Raw genomic sequence first — 18,517 nt, 5'->3', positions numbered from 1 at the left:
AATTATGTACTAGTTTACATGTATAATACAAATATGCAAATAAGACACCAAGCAGTTATTTTAAAAAAGAAAAACACTTATTTATTAAAACAAATGCTGATTAACAAATTTTTACCACTTTATTCAACAATTTACAGAAAACTAACTGAAAAAGACATTAGGTCAATATATAACAAGATTTCAGTCCTAGTAATGAACACTGTTCAACAGGTACTTTTTTATTTAAAGGTTAAAAGTGAGATGGGTATGGGTACAAGGAAGAAAAATAGCACAACAGAAATAATCAAATGTTGACTATTTTGGTGGGTCTGTGTTTATCCCGTACTTCTCTTTGAGAATTTTCAGCTGCTCCTCCTTTTTCTTTGTGTCCATTTTTTGGAAAGCCTTGAGGAGGGAAACAGGCAACATTAGAGTTTTTTTTTTTTTAAATCACACTCATTGAATTAAACTTTAAAAAGAACTGACAAAACGGTATAAAGATTACAAATTTCATGTGTTTGCATAGACTTGGCAAATAACGCTCATTCTGAGGTTAGTCAATAGTCACTGTCTGTTTTCATTGTATAGTTAATACTATTTTGTTTTTTTTCTTTTGTGCTCCCCAGACGAAATACAATTATAATTGTTTGAAACAGAAATAAAGTAAAAGGACAGAATCTTAATATTTTGGTGAACTACTATTTTAACATACAATAAAATATAATGGAAATATTTCAGTTTCACATGCCATAAAGTTAATGTGAGAATCAAAGGCAAAAACAGTTAAACTCACCCTGTTTGCATTATAGTACAATACTACTAAGTATCTGTTGCAGACATTGAATCCAGAAAGATGATCACAGGCATTTTTGGCATCAAAGATGTCTTCGTAAACGACATAGGCTGTTCCTCTCGTCTCTGGTGTGTTCCCACTAAAACAATAGAAGAACAATCGGTTACCCAGCTTATCAAAATACACAATCAGTACTTTCTTTAAATAAAAGTGAACCCTGACACCTGATACTTACACTCTGATCTGACGAATTGGCCCATACTTTCCAAATATGTCATACATCTCCTCTGCAGTGATTTTGTATGGAAGGTTACGAATATACAATATCCTGTTCACCTCAGGAGGTAAACGAATCTGAAACGTGCCAACAAAGAGAAACATAAACATACACATACATGAAATGTTACCGTTTTAAAACACAAACATCACGAAAAAGAATTCACGAATTCCGACATGGACGCAATTTGGTAACTTAAACATTTTGACCGTTTTTTCGACATGAGAGGGCACTCGAGTCCTAAACACGTCTAATCGTAAAAATACAAAAGCAGGAAAAATATATATTTAATATTCAAATATCAATAACTCTTATGTCTTTGTCTTAGACGTAACTGATCGCGTTTATTCCAGGAAAACAACAGTAAACATCAATCGCTAATGTACCGATTGTCTATTTTGAGCCCTACACTACTAACATCACGATCATTTGAACCGAATCTGGACTTACATTCGCTCGTTTAGCTGCTTGCATCGCCATGGCTGGACCTTTTTAAAGAAAACAACACTCAAACTTTACCAAAAAATAAATAAAAATAAAAGCCTTAACCAGTACTAATCAGTAGCAGCTAGCACGAGCTAGGTAGCTGCGCACTTTGCAATGTTTGATGGCGCAATGCGATGACGTATTTCCGGGAAGGCTGCGGTCAGGTTCCTTTGAGGTGACGTCAAGCAGCGATTCCACTCAGGTTTCATTCTAAAAAATATTAAAGACAAAAGTTTCTATTTTTAGATATATTCATTTGTTTATTAACAAAAAAAATACTTTTGCTTGTTCTAGGATGTTATTTGGTTTCTCTAACGTGAACAAAACAAGAAAGTAATACTTTATTATTATTTTTTATTGCTCCTTGCCAAATCTCATATTAATTGTAGTAAATTCAGTCATCGACAACACATTTACTATTGCTAGCTTATATATCCAAGCAATTTCTTCCTCAAATTACTCATATTTAATTTCATAACACGTCTGCTGCCTTTTTAATTTATTTAGCTATAGAATTCAATATATTTTGACGAAATGTAATATATATTTTAATGCCTTTATTTTAAAGAATTTATTGTATGTTCATTAAATCTGTAAATTTTAATTTGTTCTTTATTCATGTATATATTTAAGATACATTGGCAATATAAAAAATCAAAATAGCGAAGAGAAAATGACTATATAACATTTTAATACTTAATTAATTGACAAAAAACACAAACTTCGGCGTGAATGTTTCAATATTTAGCCGCTCATGTTATAGATATGCATGATATATACAACTCAAATGCATATCTAGGCCTCATGTCGTACAAATTCAACACTCTGCTGCCATCTAACGGACGTCTTATGTTTTACAGACCACATTTGCTGTCCAGAATTATATGGGTCATTCCTGTTATAATCTGACAGTTTTTGCAAAAATATTCCAATATATTTCTTTTATGAAAATGAAAGCCTGTCAGATTCTTCCTTAAATTACAACAGAAGTATATTCCTTCTTAAAAAGTGATTGCAGCTGCATAAAAGTTACTCATATCAGTTACTCATTGCAGGTAAAAATACATTTCAATATCTACATGCTGACCACCAAAATCTTTTCAAATCAAACTCAGACATTGAGGAAAAAATCCCTTGTATTCTTTTATTAGTTTAAACCACAACACAAGAAGTAGAGCAGCCATGACATCAGGGGCACAATACATGCTACATGTACAAAATAACTTTTAAATTGGAAAAGTTTGCCATGAATTTGGAGCAGTGCCTAGGTAAACATTACAATGACCAAGATTATGCTTGTGTAAAGCTCTTGACACTGGCAGAATGTACTTTCAAATGGAGCACAGAAAAGTGCATATTTAGAAATCGAGTCGGTGCTCAAAATGTGCAGTTGGTGCACATGTCAGGATTTAAAAAGTAATCACTTTAGGGTTAACCTTTGAAACCCTCAGGTGGAGTTCACCTTTAAAACCATTATGTAAAAAGTAGAAATAAATACAGTCTTGGACATCTTGGCTGTCTAGATTTTATATCACTTTAAACCCAAAAATGATTTTTATAAATTCATTCCATGCACAGGCCCCACAGAAATTTGCACACTGATATGCAATTTTATTACATTTGATGACATTCTGAAACTGCACAGCTTGTAGGTTTTATATGGGAATATTTTTTATGGCATAATATTTCCACCATGAGAATGAATATATGCTATCAGCTGCTGAATTATTCTCAGAGATTACATTCGGCCACACTGAATCCCTCTCATGTGATGTACATGCTAGACATAGAAGGTGTAGTAAACTAGCCTTTTCCCATCAATGCATCACAGATCTTTGCAAAACCAATGAATTAACCATCTAATTCTATTTCAGATCTCTAATGTTTCTTCTAAATAAGGCGTGTTATCATTCATTATGCAGGATGCAAATGAGGGAAGTACTCTTAAGGCAAACCTAATGGCATGCAAATAAACTACATTTATATTCACCAACAGTACAAGCACATTTGAAGGGAAAAGTTCAGTGGACATAAGCTTATCTTTTTGTCCATCCAGACGAGTGGGTAAACCTGGAACAGTTTCGATTACCATAAGAATCGATTCGGTTGACATTATGCAGTATATGGTACACATAGCTAGCATCAGTACAATAAATAGTAGCTGGATTTAATACAGCACATCAGTGATGTGCAAGCTCCAGTGGATTCAGAAGGTACTTTGCACACTCTTTATATTTTGCAGTTAATTTTGACCAGTCAATATATATATGTATATTAATATCCATATAATATATTCAGAAATTCTATTTGTGCATGGCATGTTCTGTATGTGTGTGTGTGTGTGTGAGAGAGAGAGAGAGAGAGAGAGAGAGAGAGAGAGAGAGAGAATTTGTGTGTGCAAAGGTGTTCTTGTGGGGGCATATGTGAAATTCGTTAGCAAAGACCATTCTCATGCACACAAGTGTTTCAAACACAGGAAGCGGATTCATTGAAAGGTAGTCCAAGCAATTTTTTTTTTATCAGTGGAAATAGCTGCAAACTGAATGGAACATTAATCATTTGTGCAGTCCCTGGCTCTTTTCTGAGACGCTCATTTTTGCAGGTCACACTGCAGCAGCAATACAATGGACGGGTCACCCTTTGCTGCTTCTTTGAACTCTTCCAATGAGATCTGATCATCGTTGTTCTTATCCATCTTACTGAAGATTTTGTCGACCCGCTGCTCGGGCGTCAAGCCGTCCTCATTCATCTTCATCATGATAACAGTCCCCACCATCTTGTAGATTGCCTTTAAATGAGGAAAACAGAGCAATATGGATTAAATTATTTTGGGGAGTCAGAGACCCATTGAGCTGTGGCGCTAATAAAGGTAACATAACTCTCTTTGACCATTAGGGGGCGAATCACTCCATATATAGAACCACAGTTTATCTTCTAGGCCTCAAGATGTGGACATAAATAAGACATAACAAGCAATAAAATAATTCAAAACGACTAAAAATCAATATATATATATATATATATATATATATATATATATATATATATATATATATATTTATTTATTCCCATAGTCTTGGAAAACCTAGCCTAATTTTATAAAAGAGATTTATAGACCTGGAAAGTCAAGTAAATTAAAATCTCTCTATGGGCCTTCTCATAAGGAATATTGACTTTTCTAGTTATGCCAAACTCTGAAAAATTTCATTGGGTAAAAATTTTGAGTATGTAAATATAAATACATAAAATAATATAGTTTATTCTAGAAGGCTGATCTGACGTGAGCTTTAATTAGTACAAAATGTAAAAAATTGTATTAATAATTGCTTTATGCAAATAAACAGGAGAACAGACTGAATTAAGTACCTCAATGATCTCGAGCATCTCAACTCGTGTGATTTTGCCATCTCCGTCCAGGTCGTACATGTTAAAGGCCCAGTTGAGTTTCTGTTCGAAGCTGCCTCGTGATGTGATGGAAAGGGCACAGATGAACTCTCTGAAGTCGATGGTGCCATCTCCATTCTTGTCAAAGGTTCTGAAAGCGTGTTGAGCAAACTTTGAGGCATCACCATAAGGAAAAAACTGAAAAAAGGGGAACAAAATATATTAAGCATATATGAGTATAATCCATATTGTTTTATTGGGAATACATATTTCTTGTTAGTCATGTTAGTAAAATGCCTTTAAAATAATAAAAGCCTGGATCTTATTAACAAAATACAGTTTAAAAAATCCTAATGAATTTCAAGCTACCCCTCATGTAAGCGAATTCTTAGCTTGAACAAATTCTGTTAAACTGATCGAAATTGACATTAAAGACAATGTTATAAAACTGAAAATAAATGTGGTTATTTTAATTAATTAAAGAAACTTGAGAAAGAAAAAAAATTAAACATTGATGCTTTCAAAAGTAATAGCTATTGGAAATTCAGTTTTGCCTTCACAGGAATAAAGTAAATGTTCAGATATAAAATATATTTAAATGAAACTTTAATAGCAAATAAATGCAGCCTTAATGAGCATAAGAGACATCTTTCAAAAACATTAAAAAATATTTTGAACTGTACTGTACATTAAAAAGGTACAGCATAATAAGAATGACTCTTATTTCTGTTTGGCAGAAATGCTCAGGCTCACATGAAAAACCTGCTTCATTTTAGTGCTGCAGAGCTTGTCAACTCTCTCTTTTTTTCTTTTTTTTTTTTTGCATCAAGCTAAAAACAGGAACTTAACTATGAATGTATGAGAATTTAGTGGTAGGTGGGTGAGCATATGTATGCGTGTTTAACTAAGGCCATCAATGTCCAGCACAGTGCCTGCCTCCCTGCAGAAGAGAGCTGCAATGCGGACAAGAGCTGTGTAATCGGTCTGTGCCACTACAAGAGCAGCACACAGCTCCTCTTTGAAGAAGGCATCCTTCCCCTTCTAATACCGTTACCCTTTCAGTAAATAAGAGCAGAAATTAGCAGCAGAGACTCAAGTAAAGATGCATGTGCACCACTGACAATAGATATAATTTAGCATGTTTTATAAATCAAAAAACAATTGTAAATATACTTTACATGAAGGCTTTTTAGCAAGATCAATAGCTGAAAATTGCAAATTTATCACTAGATATCTGAGAAGCCAGTGTAAATGTCGTAGTTATCTAACCTCACATATGAGTGTAGAGTTATTTGACTGTTAAATATTAAATGATGGAATCACTGGAGAGTGATGGCAGAGCTGAACTAAGCCAGTAATAAATTCTGAGCACTTAGGAACAGATTCCATGTTCAGAGACTGGGAAGTAAGATTCTCATAGTTTTCACCAAATTAGAGAAAAGAGTGTGAGTGTGTACCAAATGTGCCACAAGGACAGCAAAAACGGAAATCACTTACATGGTGGGGAGCAGACAAAGTTCCTCATGGACTGGACCGGTTCAAACTAAATCATAAACATACTAAATCATGTCTTTTAAAAAATATAAATATGCAGAAATATTTGTGTGTTTAGGGATTGGGATGGATGACAGAAAATCTCATTAGCTCAATATAAAAGCCAAATAAGTCAATGGAAAGTCTCCACCAGGATAATGTGTGTTTCAGGGGGTTCAAGAAGGTTAATGATGGAGTTGAATATCTCATAGTGCTCTATATAGACAGATGAGGTGTTTTCCAAGAATTTCCCAGAATCTGCCATTGAGCTTTATACTCTTCTTCATCTTTTAAAGGACAAGAGGGTCCAAATGTCATCACATAACATCTTGTTTATGCTAAACATGCTCCTGTAAGATCCATTTAACTTTATTTGGCTATGTAAAAAAAAAAAATAATACATGAAATATATAAATGCTAAAAGATTTTAAACAATGCAAGTCAAATATAGAATGAATGAACGAACGAACGAACAAACGAATTAATGAATGAATGAATGAATCATTTGCTTAAAGGGGTCCTATTATGCTTTTACATTTTTTTCAACTTTAGTTAGTCTGTAATGTTGCTGTTTGAGCATAAAAAAGAGTCCAATTCAAAAGGAGATATTTTATTTAACAGAAATCACTTTTCAAAAATGACAGTCTGGTGACACGCTAGCTTAGAGTGGTTATAATCACCCGGGTTTAAATTGCACTCAAACTGATTTGAGCTCGCAGCAGGCACTATGGTAAGGGACATGACATTTCCTGACCAGGTGCCTACATTTGATACAGGAACTATTTGAGCCGTTAATGCCAGACTGGGGATAGAGGTTATTTAAAAATGTAAAATATGTGAAAAATATTTTGTTCATACAACCTAGTATGAGCACTTGTTCTAGCACACCCCCAAAACATAATCAATTATTTGTAAAAGAGCATAATAGGAACCCTTTAATCAGATGTTTGTCTTGCCTTGCCAAAATAATATGTAAATATCATTTACATTTTCGAAATGTTCATATATTTGCCACTGCAGTACCAAAACCAAAACTTAATTCAAGACATATTTCTGTAAAAAGGTCTTAAACAAACAGTTCACCTTACCAAACTGTTGATGGTAGCCATTGACTTTTCTTCCATAACACGGATGTCAATGGCTACCATCAACTTGGGTAAACTACCCCTTTAATACCGCATGCTTCTCCTAGTAAATTTATCTGGTTTTAAGGATTTTAAATACTGAAATGTTTAATGTTTACATTTACTGAAAAGCCAGACAAAATACTGACCATATAAATATAATTTTTTTCCACTGTATCCCCAACTAGTATTGTAGAAAGAAATAGATGTATCCTATGCACATATACTTGAACGCAAGACACCTACTCACAAACCCACTAGCTGGGGCTGATGGGACGTCAGCAGTCTCTGATCTCATCAGAACCCAGCCAGCACAAAATCAAATGATCGAACACAACACCACCCTGTGAAGATGCAGCGAGGTCTCATATATCAAAGAGTTCACACACTGTCAAACTTCTCCAGAAAGCAGAAACCCTCTGGGATAGCATAGGTCCGGTCATAAGGCCCTGCCAGACTGGCACTGGGTTTAGAAGAGAGATGAGACAGGAAGTAATGCACACTGTGATGTACCCTGCACACATGCAAAATGATTCTCTCATGGGGCTGGTCCTTCTGCTCCATATGGCCTTGCCCTTCACCAAACTAGAGGAGAGCAAAAGAAAACAAAGAAAGTGCAAGTCATGAAGAACTGGAGAGCTGCTGCTGTGCTGGGCGGCCCCCTCCCAAAGTTCTTCCTTGCAAATCTGGCAGGTTATAATTTTTTTTGTTACGTAAAAGAGTGTTTTTTTTTTTTTAGAAACTATCTAGGGCATGGCTGTATGAAATTCTCAAATATTCTTCTTTTTACTTTCTTTTGGATCCAAGCACATCCGAATGTAGAAATAGATCTGCACATGTGCACTCTGTCGGGAGACATGCTATCACATGGGAATGCCACCTGATCAGGATCCAAGTATTTGTTTTTATCTGATGAGTACATAAAGGAGATGAACAGCAATTTGCCATATTCAAGACAATACATAATATCATATCAGCTCATTTGTGTCACAACTTTGCAGTAAACTGGTTGTGTTAAAGGAAACTAATGTACAAATCTGCCATCATTTACACAACCTCATCACTCTCCAAATAATTGTTCTTTCTTGTGTGAAACACATGACATTTACAATGATACAAAAGATTTCCATTTTAAACATGTATAATAATAATAAGTTAATCACAAAAAAAAAAACAGCATATTAGAATGATTTCTGAAGGATCATGTGACAAGACTGAAGTAATGGCTGCTGAAAAATCCACTTTGGCATCATGGGAGTAATTACATAAAAACAATTATTTAAAATTCTAAATAAAAATATGTAATTTTTCATAACATTACTGTTTTTACCGTGCTGTTTTTGATCAAATAAAGGCAGCCTTATATGTCTTTAAAAAAACATGTAGAAAAACTTACCGACCCCAATCACAGAAATGGTGCAAACCCCTCCAAGGACCTCAGATGATGAAAAGCCTGATCCAAATTTTGCTATAAGTTTGATTGAAACATGTAATCATTGCTGTTAATATAGTGTTCACTGTTTGTTTATTTGTTTGAATGCATGTCATTAACTAACTGAAGAATGTTTACTGTATTTCTGCCATATGAACATCACCTTGATATAGTCACCACCACTGATAAGCTACTCCTAAATCTAAAGTAGAAACCTTAATTTTCTGTGAAAATGCTTTGCAATGATTTTTAGAATGAATTGAATTTAAATGGTAGTATATGCTTTGAGCTTGACGCTATAAACATCTATCCACTTTTTCTGTATGTAACAGAGCAGCTCAAACATTCCTCCAAACATCTCCTTTTGTGTTTTAAGGAGGAAAGAATTAATGGGGAGTCATTGACAATCAAATCTACATATTTGGGTGAAATTCCATTAATGTATGGATGCATACTGTAAACATACTTTAAATAAAGGGGGGGTGAAATGCTCGTTTTCACTCAATATCCTGTTAATCTTGAGTACCTATAGAGTAGTACTGCATCCTTCATAACTCCAAAAAGTCTTTCGTTTTATTATATTCATAAGAGAAAGATAGTCTGTACCGATTTTTCCCGGAAAAACACGACCAGCTGGAGGCGTGACGTGTGGGCGGAGCTAAAGAATCACGAGCGCCAGTAGGCTTTAACGTTGAGAGCGTTTGGAAGCTGTGACATTACCGTGAGGGAAAAACCATCATCCAAAACAAACCATGGCTTACAGTCAGATTCAGCCGTCTATTTATGATCCAGAATCAGATCCCGAGGCTGAAACTGAATGAGAACAGCAGCAGCAGCAACGACTCGCTCCGAGCGGGGCTCGAACCTGGGTCTCCGGCATGTGAGGTGGACGCACTAACAAGGAGGCAGAGATATTTGAAGCAGTTTTACTCACCGCCTGCGGTTCCAGCACACGATCGTGACCCTTTTTCGTTGGGATTGCATCATCCTTAAGAAATAAACGATACGCAAATCCGTCGTCAAACTGGGCCTTGTTTGTAAAACAAGCATCTTCGAAATGCAGGGAACAACACAAACACTTGCACAACTCAGTTGATGCTCTGTAAAAATAAACTCCATCCACTGGTCCCTTAATGCTGTTTTTTTTGGTAATCTGTGCAGGGTTGTCTTGCCCTGGCAACCAAAAACAAACTTCTTTTGTGACATTTTGCGAAGCTCTCGCTCTGATCAGTGAAATGCCTGTGCTCAGCCTCTCATTGCTCTGATATACGGGAGCGCGCGCTCTTCCGGCAAACGTGCCCTCAGGACCCATATAAGGAAATTCCGCTTCCATCTAACGTCACACAGAGCCATACTCGAAAAAAACTTTCCGAAACTTGTGACAAACCGGAAGGAGTATTTTGGGAACAAAAATACTCCTTCAAACGTACAGCTTAATTTTTGAAACTTTGTCCATGTTTAGCATGGGAATCCAACTCTTTAACAGTGTAAAAAACTCAGTATGCATGAAATAGCATTTCACCCCCCCTTTAAATAATCATGACACAAAGTAGACAAATTTAAGACCATTTAATCTAAGAACACATTTTCCAAACTACTTTAGAGGACAGGGCAGTCTTGGTTAAAGATCTGTGATGGTAGCTAAAACACTGTAGGTTTGAACCCTGGTTTATTAGCTACTATTGTGACAATGAGACATTTTACCTCAACCTGCTCCAGAGTGTCTATGTAGATTTTTTTTTATCACTTTAGATTGCTAAATTAATCAAAATAAACGAGTGAGAAGAGCAAAATGAAGGTGAGAATGACTCCTGATGAGAATGTAAGAGTGAGAGAGACAACCTGCCCTTACAAAGCTGTTGAGTTAAACTGATGTATAGAGTGTGAGGCAAACTGCACAGTCACAGAAACACCCTGCAGACAGGGTCCAGCCAATAAAAGCCTGTGTTTTCAGAGCACAAGCTGATACCAGCCTCTGTCCTGCCAGCCAGTCTACACTATCCCTGTCACGCTGCTCCTAATGCAGGCCATTTAACAATGCAAAAGTCATGGATTTTTCATCCAGGTACAGCCTAGGATATTTTTTGTTTCTTAATTTTTTTTATTCAATCTAATCTTAAGTAACTTAAATCAAAATTAATATCTGTAATGCACCATGTCACAAAGCTCAAATCATCTCAGACTGGTTTCTTGAACATGACAATGAGTTCACTTTACTCAAATGGCCTCCACAGTCACCAGATCTCAGTAGAGCGGCTTTGGGATGTGGTGGAACGGGAGATTCGCATCAGATGTACAGCCAACAAATCTGCAGCAACTGCGTGATGCTATCATGTCAATATGGACCAAAATCTCTGAGGAATGTTTCCAACAACTTGTTGAATCTATGCCATGAAGAATTAAGGCAGTTCTGACGGCAAAAGGGGGTCCAACCTGGTACTAGCAAAATGTAGCCTACCTAATAAAGTGGCCAGTGATTGTATGTATATATATATAAGTTGACGCATTATTATCTTGTTAACGCATTTATTGATTAACATATTTGATATTTATTTTATCGTGCGTTAACGCAGTTTTTTAGTATTATGAAAGTCCGTTGCTCACTGGGTCTGAATACACATATAGACAAATTATAGGTCACAGGAGGGATCAATGGTCCCGATCAAATTATTTAGGCTAAGCATCAGCATTCACAAACCACTGTTATTTTTAACAGAAAAGCTCATAATCATAAATGGGAAATAGTAAGTTCTGATAGCACGTGAAGACAGCAGAGAAATGTTTGCTTAGCACAGTGGAGTGCATTGTTTGTTAACTTTGTGGTTTATTATTTTGAGTTGTATGGGACGTGGTATCTATCACTTTTGCTGCTAAGAAATATTCACGCAATCATGCAGCACGTATCAGAAAATCTGCACTCCGGCGTGGTTAGCTCTCACACTTACTGATCTTTATATAAGTGAACTGTTTTCTGGCCCACCTCTTCAGGGACTGCTAAACGGAGCGATCACACTAGTCAAACGAACCAGGCTTTGGGTGTTAAGATTGCCTATTGTGAGCACACCCTTATTATTTTCCTGCACCCCACACACGAGTCTCTACCGGTCCATCAAGTGTTGTCCGCGCCACACTCTGCTGCGATGGGTCCTGCGATCATGCAGGTCTCTAATAGGAAGGTGCCTGTTATAATGTTATGATCAAGGCTCTGGACTCTGAGCATAACTTATTTTCCTTTAACAAACTATAAAATATTTTCTATAAATGTCCTGGGCAGTGACAGATCGCTTGTTTTATATTTAATTTAATTACATTAATGTTTTAAGTTAAGATTTACAAGAAATATTTTAACTGCTACTATGTAAAGGAATAGTGCTGTAAAAAAGCACCTTATTTGTTTAAAGTCTTTGCAACCAAGTGTTATTGCACTTGTTTATATAGCAGTACTTTTAAATGAAAAAAGTGCACAAATTACTATTTTTTATGCATAATTAGTTATGTGCATAACAATGTGATTAATTGCGATTAATTGCAAACAATCATGTGATTTATCACGATTTAAAAAATATATATTATCGTTGCTGAGCACTAATATATATATATATATTTGTATTTGACATATTCACTTGCATCAATTCAATTTTAGATTTTAGAATTAAAAATTTTATTTAGACATTATCTGCCATTGATTATCTGTCATAACATGGAAAAGTGACTTATGGTTATTAATAGGCCAGATTCTTCATATATTTACCTAATCAGCTTCACTAATTGACTGGTAAACCATCAATCAACTGCATTTAATGACTTTATTAGAATGTGTGTAGCGTGTGAATCAAACCCATGACTGTGGCATTGTTAGCACTAAGCTCTATAGTCAAGCTATAGAAACAGAAGACAGTACTACATGTCATAGGTGTGCTCAGCAAGAAATACAGATTCTTATTCCTCTGCTTGCTATCAAGACATGCACCAAAAGCACAATCCTACAACATCTAATTCACAATGCAAGCTATTATCACTCTCATTACATATAAACATCCACAGTGAGCAAAGGAGAGGCAGCTGTTGAGGGCTCAGTGTGTAGTTCAAACCAACCGGCTTCTACAACAGGTCTGACCTCAGCGGTTATAATACTAACTGGGTGGATGATAATGCTTGAGCTGGAAGATTGCCATATCTTACAACAACAACACACACAAACACACACCTACGCAAATGCACTGTATAGTGGTCAACACAATCAGACACCTGTTATTAGTAACAGCTGCAAGATTATGGCTGCACATTTTGATCATAATCAATGTTATGATCGCATATGAAAACATGAGCATATGAAAACAAATGCTCATTTTTATATTTTGCCATTTTATTTGCTTTTGCCAATCTTATTGCTTTTTCATTGCAATTTTTGTAATTTTAGTACTTCAACAAACTAATTTTATGTTGGTTAGTTGCCAAAGTAACATTTCTATTTTTCTTATGTTTTTTTATCTAATATTTATATTTTGCATTAGCTTTATTTCAATTAACGAAAATATTTTTTATAGTTTTAGTTTTAGCTAATATTAACTATACTGGTTTGTTAGCATTGTTGTTGCATGACCAATACTTTACAGGTGAATTGTGTAATTTCTGTGTTAATTAAAGTACTGCAAAAATAATTACTTTAAAAAAACAAGTCCACCACCTCGCCTTGTCCTGACTGCCTGCCTTGGTTTAGACAAACAACTTAACAATGTCTTTCTTTATAATAGTCTTTACACATTGAATTAGACAAAAAGACAAAAAGACAAAATAAGTCCTGTCTCTAAATTTACTTTTTTACAGAGCAAGAAAAAATAAATAAATTGTGTGCACAATTTACTAATTCGTTCCCTCAATGTACTAAAACATGCAGACGATTACTACTGCATTCCCACGATTTAGCAAATCTACCGAATTAATTAGTAAATGGTGCAAACAATTTATAAATCGAGTGAACAAAATAGTAATCATGTGCACATTTTAGTACATTGAGGGAACAAATTAGTAAATCACGCACACGATTTAGACTAATATTTTTTTCCTGCATGTCATGTGCAGGGCTCCGTACTTTTTCAAGTATCATCTCTGAAAATATTAAAGCTAAAGCTAAAACTTGCCTTTTTTGCATACCAAGAAATTGCACACTTCTCCTTTAAAGATGAAAAATGACCCACTTTGTCACAGAATATATTACTTCACAAAACAAGAAATGTCCCAAGAAAAAAAATTACACATGACTGATTTTCCTCCATTCCCATATAAGAGACCATTTTAAGAGCCTTCTCTTCAAGCCCATGTTTCAGGAAAAACATTGTCCTATAATTTATGCAACATTTCCTTTCCTCCCAGCATACACAAGTTATTTCACAACAGGCCAAAGAAAGCATTTAGAAGGTGAATGCCACAATGATATGATGTCATCCTCCTGCTGAGAAAATAAGCGAAGTTAAAGAACTCTCTTATTCAGCAAAAGACAGCGTGCCATCTGCAATACGTTTAAATTAGCATGAAAACGAGCATGGCTAGGCTCATGCTCTGCTATGGATTATGTAAACTGATGGTGGCATGCTGTTCTGAGTTCGGCCTGCTTTTATACTTGAGTTGAAGCTACAAAGCAAATTCAAGCTCCTCAGATCCACTGTACCTATTCAATTGCAATAACTGTCAAATTAGTAATGACATGTTATGGCAATACATGTCTAATTAGCCATTTCTGGGACATAATGCACATCCTTACCTGGAGACATTTCAAGCAAATTTTCAAATAAAATGTTTGTATATCTCCCAAGCATTTTCTTTTCCTCTTCATAGTCTACAGTGTTTTTAGTTTGGTTCTAAAGGCAACTTTGTACTGGTAATTGCAATGTCATGTTATGTGAGTCATGATACAGATTAACCCAGTGGTTTGTCTGGATTTCCTCGGTTTGTTGTAACGATGCTATAGTGCTTGATGTGAAAGTGTGCTTGATATGTGCAAGTGATGCAGCTATGAGAATGACATTTTCAGTGGTCAGCAAAATCTCCAGCATCTGTTCCAAAACAACATAATTGATACATTGTACATAATTACATATTTTCAAAACTTACTAGTCATTGTGTTACCTGAATGACCAGTCAGTGTACTGTTTGAGTGCATGCATTACTCTGGGATATTGGTTTGTTTGAACTCAGGGGGAGTGTCAGCCACATTAAAAAAAAGTTAACATCTTAAAGGAACACTCCAACGTTTTTTGAAATAGGGCTTATTCACATTATTTCCTACATTTAGATAGGTGGGCAAATGCATTTTTGTGTCAGTGCATGCATTGTTTTAGTTTGACTGGGTCGGCGTTAGCTTAGCTTAGCACAATGAATGGAATCCTTTGTTGCCAGCTAGCATGGCCGGAGTAAAAGTGATCGAAAAAAAAACAAAAAAACACCTAATTACTTCTTGTGGCCTGCGTATTCACCACGAGTACAAATAGCGATCCAGATTAACACTAGGCGATTTCCTAGGCAGATATTGACTTGGGACTATATTATGGGGAAGCACAGGCGAAGCACTGCTACTTCGGCGCAGAGAATCACGCAACACATGAAAACATCAACTCTATGTGAATACAGTTATAATATGGGTCGATCTATACATGCGTCATGATTAAAATAATCACTTACTCTGTGGACAGCTGTCCATTTGGTCCATTCGGCGTGGGGCGTTTTTTCCAGTTCACTTTGTCACACCGGAAAAAAAAATCGAGTAAGTTACTGCAGAATGGATCAGCGCCGTGAAATCCTCTGTAGGAGTGTTCCTTTAAGTCATTTGTGGATTAATGCGTATTAGAGATGCGAACCGTTTAAAACGATTCAGTTCGATTTGGTGAACTGAATGATTCGTTAGCGAACCGGATATCCAGACTGCTTTGATTTGAATTCTCTCTCACAACAAACACGGAAGAGAAGACAATGCTGAATAAAGTCGTAGTTTTTGCTATTTTTGGACCAAAATGTATTTTCGATGCTTCAAAACATTCCAACGGACCCTCTGATGTCACATGGACTACTTTGATGATGTTTGTCTTACCTTTCTGGACATGGACAGTATACCGTACACACAGCTTCAATGGAGGGACTGAGAGCTCTCGGACTAAATCTAAAATATCTTAAAATGTGTTCCGAAGATAAAAGGAGGTCTTACATGTTTGGAACAGCATAAGGGTGAGTTATTAATGACATCATTTTCATTTTTGGGCAAACTAACCCTTTAAGGTTTCTGAGGAAAACTTTCCAGGATTTTTCTTCATATAATGGACTTCAGTGGTGGCCAACGGGTTGAAGGTCTAAAGTCCAGTTTCAATGCAGCTTCAAAGGGCTTTACATAATTCCAGCCAAAGGGATAGGGGTCTTATCTAGCAGAACGATCAGTCATTTTCTATAAAAAATAAAATAAAATCTAATCTCGCACAAGACCAACTTCATGCATTACGAAATCACATTGGAAAGGTCACGTTATGTAGGCAGAAGTACTGACCCAGTGTTTACAAAGCAAATGTGCAAAGAAAGTTCAAATGCCCTTTACAAAAAAAAAAGGTTAGACAACGATGCCAGAAAATGTTGAAGTTGGAGGAAAAAATCCGCCCTACCATACCTTTTTGAACTGGAGTACACAGACAAAAGACTAACCACACGTGACCTTTCCAACATCATTGCACAATGTGTGAATTTGCATCACAGAGCTAGTTCAAAATGCGCATTTGTGGTTTTGTGTGTGTGTGGTTTTTTTTTTTAAATCAATTAATAAAGTATGATCATTTAAGCATAATGAGATAATTAGGATATGAAAATGTGTAGCCTGACAAAGGCCAATTTATAATGCTGTCATGTTGGATACATAAACCATCATACTTCAAATCGTATGGTTTTCCTAAAATGCCAAGATTCAAGTCTTATCATTTGAGAATGAAAAAGTTAATGCACTTGAACAGAAATAATACATTTAGTTCGACTTTCGCTTAAATGATTTTGGTTTACTTTCAGATGGCAGCCCATTCCTGCAACCATTAGGACTAATAGAATATTTTATAGAACACGTTTATATCCTTGTCATATTTCAAGTTTAATAAAAAAAAAAGTGCTACAAGATCCATCATTGTTAGTGAGTTCTGCAAACTACAACATTCATTTAAATATGATTATATAATTGCATCCTGTAGCCAGTCCAAACTAACCTTTCAACCTAACTTCTTCCTATGATCCAGTGTTTCAAAGCAGCTTCAGGCAGCCCTTAGGCCTCTACAGCACAAAGCATTTCAACAAACAGATAATAAGGTTTCAAGGGAACAGGACTAAGTTAACAAAATATCCGGAGAAGGTGGGTTAGTACCACAAACTGAGTTGACTTCACTAACACAGGGGTCATGGATAATCACCGTCCCCCCCTGCACTACTGATCGAAATATATGGGCGATGAGCCCAAGGGATAATTGAGCTTGGCTGTCACAACCCTTCCATTACTAACACAGCCCCAAATAGCATTATGTAAACACTTTCTATTCCTAACCGCTCACTTCGGATCTGATTCTGAATGAGAAGAAAAAACAAACAGTTCATTTCTTTTCATGAATGGTCAGGGTTGATTTAATGACAAATACATAGTGCTGCTGCAATGCAATTCTGTTAATTCTCTCGAAATGACAGATTTGCTGACATTTCTGAGAACTGCTTTTTTTTCAGTGCAATCAAACTTTTAATTTAAAGCTGAGCACTCAGTAAGTTTGGAATTTGTAATAAGGGTTGAATCAATGGCCCACATTCCTTATAAAAGTTCTGCTTTAGTGAAAGTTCACAACATAAATTCTGAAAACAATCAAGCAAATTCATACTAATGCTTCTAGAGGTGTAACTTTGTTACATTGTGTTTTTTATGATTATATTTTACACTATGCAATTCCATTCATACTTTGTGGAGTGGTTTAGGCTCTGGGCATTTAACCCAAAGGTTGTGCGTTCTGACCCCAGTGGGAGTGACCTTGGAGCTGGAGAGCCATTGTGCCCATCAACAAGACACTTAACCCCAGGTGAATATGTCACATAAAATAATATAGGAATCACAAGCCCCATTTCATGTGTCTGGATCACAGACAAGCACAGTACTCTGCTGGCAGGTACCCTTGAGGTGACATTGGGAAGAGTAGTACCGGGCTGCTATAGGGAATGCTGGCTAATTTAAATTTTGAGAAACTTCAGAGCATTTTCCATGCATTCAGCCTTTGCACATCATGAGAAGTTAAATGGGGAAGACTACGTTCAACACATGAACACATATTCTAGCCTTTCTAAAGAAGAGTTGTGTTGTGTCGTGTCAAGTAAAATAAAATTAAATTACATACATAATAGGTAATTAATGTACAACAATAATAATAATAATATTTATAACATTTATTTATCAATATTAATTAATTCATAAGATTAGCTTGTGGGAGCATTATTTTAATTTAATTTCTTAGACA

General features: G+C 35.8%; 2 protein-coding genes across 2 annotated transcripts in view; both read right to left on the bottom strand.

Annotated features, from left to right (window-relative positions):
- Nucleotides 1-55: 55 nt before the first annotated feature.
- On the bottom strand, nucleotides 56-1,681 carry LOC127938848 (splicing factor 3B subunit 6). The gene is made up of 4 exons (XM_052535740.1): nucleotides 1,500-1,681; nucleotides 1,008-1,126; nucleotides 773-911; nucleotides 56-384 (listed from the first exon to the last, which is right to left on the bottom strand). Exons 1-4 carry the CDS (start codon nucleotides 1,527-1,529, stop codon nucleotides 295-297), a joined length of 378 nt encoding a protein of 125 aa, XP_052391700.1. The 5' UTR covers nucleotides 1,530-1,681; the 3' UTR covers nucleotides 56-294.
- Nucleotides 1,682-2,665: 984 nt separating this feature from the next.
- Nucleotides 2,666-18,517, bottom strand: part of LOC127938847 (visinin-like protein 1) — a 30,896-nt gene continuing 15,044 nt past the window's right edge. Inside the window, exons 3-4 of the mRNA XM_052535739.1 lie at nucleotides 4,902-5,117; nucleotides 2,666-4,323 (exon numbers count right to left, since the gene is read on the bottom strand). Of these exons, the coding sequence (XP_052391699.1) occupies nucleotides 4,126-4,323; nucleotides 4,902-5,117 (414 nt within the window). The 3' untranslated portion in view covers nucleotides 2,666-4,125. The remainder of the gene's footprint in view (nucleotides 4,324-4,901; nucleotides 5,118-18,517) is intronic.

The sequence above is a fragment of the Carassius gibelio genome, chromosome A20, assembly GCF_023724105.1.
Source record: "Carassius gibelio isolate Cgi1373 ecotype wild population from Czech Republic chromosome A20, carGib1.2-hapl.c, whole genome shotgun sequence".
Classification (NCBI taxonomy): Eukaryota; Metazoa; Chordata; class Actinopteri; order Cypriniformes; family Cyprinidae; genus Carassius; species Carassius gibelio.
The sequence above is the reverse complement of the archived record's forward strand: the minus strand, read 5'-3'. Positions and strand labels throughout refer to the sequence as shown.